Source organism: Nerophis ophidion, linkage group LG17 (genome assembly GCF_033978795.1).
Source record: "Nerophis ophidion isolate RoL-2023_Sa linkage group LG17, RoL_Noph_v1.0, whole genome shotgun sequence".
Lineage (NCBI taxonomy): Eukaryota > Metazoa > Chordata > Actinopteri > Syngnathiformes > Syngnathidae > Nerophis > Nerophis ophidion.
In genome coordinates this window covers 6,654,287-6,661,245 of record NC_084627.1, presented here as the reverse complement: position 1 = coordinate 6,661,245, position 6,959 = coordinate 6,654,287, and the positions used below count along the sequence as shown (strand labels likewise).

At 49.9% G+C, this 6,959-nt stretch overlaps 1 protein-coding gene across 2 annotated transcripts; it reads right to left on the bottom strand.

Annotated features, from left to right (window-relative positions):
• Nucleotides 1–1,579: 1,579 nt before the first annotated feature.
• Nucleotides 1,580–6,959, bottom strand: LOC133535885 (protein FAM171A2-like). 2 transcript variants are annotated; one of them, XM_061875912.1, is made up of 8 exons: nt 6,760–6,959; nt 4,629–4,856; nt 4,451–4,543; nt 4,182–4,343; nt 3,899–4,078; nt 3,710–3,823; nt 3,521–3,647; nt 1,580–3,458 (listed from the first exon to the last, which is right to left on the bottom strand). In XM_061875912.1, the coding sequence occupies exons 1-8, from the start codon at nt 6,842–6,844 to the stop codon at nt 2,078–2,080; spliced, it is 2,370 nt and encodes a 789-aa protein (XP_061731896.1). In that variant the 5' UTR covers nt 6,845–6,959; the 3' UTR covers nt 1,580–2,077. The 2 variants fall into 2 exon arrangements, with proteins under 2 accessions (XP_061731896.1, XP_061731897.1); XM_061875913.1 differs by having other exon boundaries at nt 4,182–4,340.

Here is a 6,959-nt window from a genome sequence, read left to right as displayed (position 1 = left end):
CCGCGCCTCTTTTAAAGAGGCAGTACACTTTTCTTTGTTCTGTTTCTCACTGGAGTTGAATCATGTGATCACCAGCGCACATCTTGATTGGCTGTTCAACAATTCAATGGGAACATCCTCCTTGTGCTTCTTTTCTGCCAGAGTCACCAAGTACCCGCGCTTTTACTTTGAAAAGAAAACCTCCGGTGACTGCAATTGACAATCATTTGAAATCGCATAAAGGGAAGAAGATTAAGAGCTATTCAGTAGGATTTAAGGTCCAAGCTTACATCACACTCACATTTTTACTGCATGCCTTTGGTAAGTGCCGGAGTGAGAAAAGGTTTTGAAATAATTAGCGCATGCTTACTTTTACCGCATGCCTTTGGTAAGCGCAGGAATGAGAAGAGGTTTTAAATTAATTAGCACCCCGGCGGCAATTCAAGGAAATACGGTACATGGATTTAAAAATATATATATTTTCCCTTCAGGGTTTCCAGGGACCATAAAGCAGTGGTCCCCAACCACCGGGCCCGATTGGTACCGGGACGCAGAATATGTTTTTATTAAATTTTATAAAATAAAAGAAATAAATAAAACATTTTAAATTTTTTTAATTAAATCAACATAAAACACACAATATACACTTACAATTAGTGCACTGACCACAAAAACCTCCTTTTTCATGACAAAGACTAAGCCCCCCCCCCCCCCCCCCCCCCCATGCCCCCCCTCACCCCCCCGGGCCGCGGGACAAATTTTCAAACATTGACTGGTCCGCGGATACAAAAAGGTTGGGGACCACTGCCTCAGTTATTAAAATGTTAAAAATAAGTCTAATTTTTATCGTTATTTTTTATTTAATGCTTACAGTAAATCTCAATGTCAACTTTAAAAAAAAAAAGGTTTTATGGCTTTTCTGTCAAAAACAATTTTTTTTTAATTTTTTTATAGTAAAACTGAAATATGCAGTATTTAGTAATTAGAGCCCTAAAAGATCAATAATGATTGACACCATTGATTTTAATTCTGTATTATTTTGGAGTAATTACAGTGAAAAGATAAATAGAAATACCACTAAATTGATTTGGGATCCAAAAGGTGCCCCTCAGATAATGATACATTTTTATTAGGTTTTTTTTAAACTTTCAACACTTAACATTCCAGCATCTCCTTTCAAAATAAAATGCACCACAGGAACTGAGTGGGGGAACACATTTATTTTGTCTTTCACAGCATTTACACAAAGAGTTGACAACTCCGGGCTCCTCCTCCTCCTCCTCCACCTCCTCCTCCTCCTCCTCCTCCTCCTCCTCCTCCACCTCCTCCTCCTCTTCCTCCTCCTCCTCCTCCTCCTCCACCTCCTCCTCCTCCACCTCCTCCTCCTCCTCCTCCTCCTCCTCCACCTCCTCCTCCTCCTCCTCCTCCTCCACCTCCTCCTCCTCCTCCTCCTCCTCCTCCTCCTCCTCCTCCTCCTCCTCCTCCTCCTCCTCCACCACCTCCTCCTCCTCCCGTGATTGGAAAGTCCTACACGCAGCAAAAAAACAACACTAGAAAACTTTTACTTTGAAAGCCATAAGAAGAAGTTAGTGTAAACATGGACGACCGGAAGTGAGCTTTATTACAAGGTCAACTTCTTCCACACAAAGATCTGGGCATGCAGGTGTGGGACAAAGAAGAAGATGGGCCAGATGTGGACCAGCAGGCGGCGCTAGACCGGGTCTGGGTGGAAGCCTCCATGCAAAGCGGACCCTCCTGGAGGGAAGGCACTTGGAGGAGAGGACAAGGATTCAAGTAGCCACGCCCAAGGGGGGCAGGGGGCGGGGCCAATGGAAGTGGTCCAGGTGGTGTCGTTACTGGTCTTGCAAACAGGTGACAAACTATCTAAGGAAGACCTGGCTCTCTGGCGCCTCTGCAGGACCACAGTGGTAATGCGGGACAAGACGGCAGTGGAAGCTGACCTCGGAGAGGAGAAGTTTGAGAAAAAAGGTTGGGTATCCAATCACCGTGGTTACCAGTGGGACGTGACACCGAGGTCAAAGTGCGAGCAGGAAACACAAAAGTGTGTTCTTGTGCTTCTTGAAACCAAGAAGGTTCCTCACTTCCTGGGATGGAAGACCATGAGAGGTCTGTCTTCAATCTTCTGCCACGGACTCTTCTTGTTCTCCTCCTTGTCATCCAGGTCGTCCTCAGGACTGGTCACGGAGTCACGGCGGGCGTCGCTGTTGCTGCTCCGGCTGCTTCGCCCTTTTCTCGGTATAGTGGATCCTCGGGAAGACGGTTCGTCGTCCAGGAGGGGGGTGAGAGAATTCTCTTCGGGGGACACCGGGCGTCCCTCGCCGCTGCTGGGGTCGCTCTGGTCAGGGTAGGCCAGCTTGGAGTAACTTTTGCCGGCGCCGTGTGCCTTTCGCCCCGACTCCCAGCGCTCGTCTTTCCCTTTCCGGTTGATGGCAGACTTGCGCTCGTGAGGTTCCAGGTTGACATCTCTGGCACAGCTGAGGTCGTTTCCAGCGTCAATGTAGGAGTGGCGTACGTGAGCATTGGCGCGTCCGTCCAAGGAAATAAACCAGGCTCTGGGGTGCTGCTTCACGCCCAGTTCCATCAGCTTCTTCTCGGTCAGAGCTTGCAGTTCTCCATTCATCTGAGCCATGGTGGAGTCATTGAAGAGCACCGGGATGGTCACAGGTCCTCCTGAGGTGTCGGATGCCCAGCTCAGCTCCTCGGACTCATCGCCATGTGAGGCACTTTGCTGCTGGCCTTGCTTCTGGACCTGATGGTGCTGTTGGCCCCCCATCTGGATTCCATCTTTGTCCGCTTCCTTCTGCTCCTTGCCATCTTTTGCGGCAAACTCGGAGGGCAGACGCATGTAGTGGGCGGGGATGACCAGGGTTGGCACCATGCTGCGGTACATGTTCTCCTTCATCTGGTCGATAGAGCTGCAGAAGATGATCTGACCCGGTTGGGTGTTGAGGGAGGTGGGTCGGGCCAGGCTGTCAGCTGCTGCCGCAGAATATTCCGGAGGTTTGTCAGGCTGGTTCGGCACATACCCTTGGAAGCGCGGCGGCGATGGCGGGTCAGAGGAGTAACCGCGATTGTCATTGGCGTTGTGGTGTTGGTGGTAGTCGGACTCTGCAACTTCCATCGGACCGTAACCGCGGTTGTAGTCTTCGTGCAGCAGCGGGTTGTCCAGGTTGTTGGTGTCTGTCGCCCGGGTGACCTTCATGGGGAAGCTTTCGCCACGCTGGGAGGCGGGCGCCATCTTTCCCTTGGCGTGTCGCAGCATGTGAGCTGGAACATGCTTGGTCAAGTCTTCTCGGGAGGAGGACAGATCCGACTTGTCGTTAGACGGACCGGACTCCACGTGACCACCGCATATGAGATTGAGGCGCGAGGTGGACGTGCCTTGGTCCCTCTTGGCGCCATTCACGTTGGAGGGGAGGGCCTTCCCAAGCTGTCGACGAGGTTTCAAACACCGACGCCTAGAAGCAAGTACACTAAGTTCACACGCATGTCACATCTGGACCGACATGGTGTGACCGACCTGCAGTAGTAGAGTAGCACGCATAGTAGGACTAACACCAACAGCGCCAACGAACCCAAGATGGCCAGCAGGAACAATGTGTGGTAGGTGGTGATGTCCCTCAGGCCTGGATGGCTCAGTCCCAAACCTGCAACATGACACCATGAAGAAACTTCTAGGGTTTTTTGGGGGGGAGGTGGGAAGAGTTACCTGAGGAGGTGGGGAAGGCTGCTAACCAGTAACCCAGTTGAGGAACCACAACGTTCCACACAAACCGAGAGCCGTCCTTCTGGATGTAACCTGTCCCATTTCGGACCCACAGTCCTGCAGGTCAAACACCAGCCCGTTGATGCCATGCACCAACCTTCAGAGATGGCAATGACGTCGACTCTCCCTCACCTGTCTTGGGTTGATACATCCAGGTGGGAACGCTGGTTGCCATCCTGTTGCGGGTGTCAGCAGGAAGCGGAACCGAGATGTGGATGGAGTCCCACACCTGGATAGGAACACTGTCTTTGTCGAAGAGCTGAACGCTGATGACTGCTAGTGGCGTCAGATCTGTCCAAACTGCTTCAGGAGCTGAAAGACAAGTTCTTCACCTTCAGTGTATTTTTACATCTCTTTGCCAGGAACACCTGGTGGACTCCAGCCAGCGGGAGCCGTCTTGGCGTGTGTTGCTCACCTGAGCTGTTGGTCTCTCGGCCCAGCAGGAACGGGAAGTCGCCGACCTCATACTGACTCCTGGCGGTGGTCAGCGAGGCCGACAGCGTGGTGTCGTTGGAGTCGGGCGGAAGCTGCAGCGACTTTCTCTGAAGTTGTACCAGCGGCTGATTGGCGCCACCTGCTGGGTCACACAGGTAGACGTTCAGAGTTGTCGTTCCAAAAAGAACAAAGAACACATCCTACAACCAGCGGACTGCCGGAACAGCTTGGACTTTTTTGAGATCTTACCTGGTGAGCCGGACAAAACTTGCAGGACGTCATCGTAAAGCATGAGCGTTCCGGGCCGCTGTGCCAGCAGGTACAAGCTGACCGAGGCGTAAACTAGGAAGTCAGAGATGAAGAAGCATGGTGGAAGTCTGTGTGTGGGCGGGGCCTCAAGTGTCAATCAAACAAAAGCTTGTCTTACGGGGGACACGGCCCGAGTACCATGGCACCGAGTTGGTGATGTAGTTGGCTTTGGAGGCGCTGATGATCACCCATGTCCCCGCCCGGTACGTGAAGCTGACCCTCAGCACGCCGTCACCGTCTGCCTGAGCGGACGTCAGGATGCTGTGGTTGGCGTGAACCTCCACCGAGGCTTCGGCCAGCGGGGACAAGTCACTGTTGTCCAAAACCTGTACTTTGATTTGGACCTCTGCAACACAGCACATGCGTGTCACCATCATACATGATGGTAGCGTGTTAGCATGGCGCTAGGTCAGCGTCAAATACAACGTTAGCACATTAGCATGATGCTGGGTCAGTATCAAACACAATGTTGGCATGATGCTAGGTCACTAGCACACACTTTTCACCATCAAACATAATGGTAGCACGTTAGCATGGCGCTAGGTCAGCATCAAACACAATGTTAGCACATTAGCATGACATTAGGTCCCTATTACACAAGTTATCATGTTAGCATGACGTTAGGTCAGTAACAAACTTGTTAGCAAGACACCAAGTCAGCGTCAAACACAATGTTAACATGTTAGTATAATACTAGGTGACCATCATATTAGCATGATGCTAGGTCAGCATCAAACACAATATTGACACGTTAGCATGATGCTAAGTCACCATCGAACACATGTTAGCTTGACGCCCGTCACCATAAAACACAATCTTAACAAGTTAAAATGACACCATGTTACCATCAAACATTTTAGCATGTTAGCATGACTAGGTCAGCATCAAACACATTGTTAACATGTTAGCATAATGTTATGTTAGCATCATATTAGCATGATGCTAGGTCAGCATCAAACACAATGTTAACATGTTAGCATTATGCTAGGTAACCTTAGAAAATGCTAACATGTTAGCATGGTGGCATGACGCTAAGTCAGCATCAAACAGATGTTAGCTTGACGCTAGTCACCATGATGCACAATGTCAACAAGTTAAAATGACACTAAGTTGCCATCAAACATTTTGGCATGTTAGCATGACGCTAGGTCAGCATCATATTAACATGACACAAGGTCAGCATTAACCACGTTGCTGACATATTAGCAGGATGCTAAGTAACCATAACACAAGGTATCTTGTCAGAATGAATTTAGGTCCGTGACAAACTTGTTAGCATGACGCTAAGTCAGCATCAAACAAAACGTTAGCATATTAGCATGATGCTAGGTCCGCGTCAAACATATGTAAGCAGTATGTTCATGAGCATTAAAAACAACATTTGCATGACGCTAAGTCAGCATCAAACAAAATTCTGGCATGTTAGCATGATGCTAATTTAGCATCAAACAAAACTTTAACATGTTAGCATGACACTAGGTCGGCATCAAACAAAATGTTAGCATGTTGGCATGAGGCTAAGTCAGCATCAAACAAAACATTAGCATGTTAGCATGACGCTAGGTCAGCATCAAACAAAACTTTAACGTGTTAGCATGAGGGTAAGTCGGCATCAAAAAATGTTAGCATGATGCTAGGTCCGCATCAAACATATGTAGGCAGTATGTTCATGAACATGAAAAACAACATTAGCATGATGCTAGGTCAGCATCAAACAAAACTTTAGCATGTTAGCATGACGCTAAGTCAACATCAAACGAAACGTTAGCATGTTAGCATGATGAAAGGTCAGCATCAAACAAAACGTTAGCATGTTAGCATGACGCTAGGTCAGCATCAAACACAACATTAGCATGGTAGCATATTAGCATGCTAGCACGGATGTGGGTCATGCTGGGGTTGTTGCCAGGGAAACCCCCCGCCCCTCCCTCCTCCCTTCCCCCTATGCTGAACTGTCCAGGACAACGCACGTCTGTAACGCGCATGCGTGACGTCATGAAGCATTGACGTCGATTTGGGTCTTTGTGCATCCGAGCGCGTGCACGCGGGTACACGATGTCAACGTAAGTCGCACACGCGCACGGCCAGTAAAGATGATGAAGCCTTGCGCGTGCACGTTGTCGACATGAGCGCGTGTCTTGCATGACGAAGAAGAAGAAGAAGAAGAAGAAGAAGAAGAAGAAGACAAAGGCAGCCACGCCCATGTCGTCATCGTGCAGCAGCCGCGCGTGCGTGAGGAGAGATCTTACCAAATTGCTCGTGCACGGATTTGGCCTCCCAGAGCGCGCACACGGAGGCCCAGACGAGCACACGACACACGCGCACGGCCGCCATCGTCACAGCTACATGCCGCGCTTTCCCGCCACACTCATGTCCGCGGCGCCACACGCGCGCGCGCCGAGGCGTCGTCGTCCTCTTTTGTCGGGAGCGCCGTGCACACGCAGAGCAG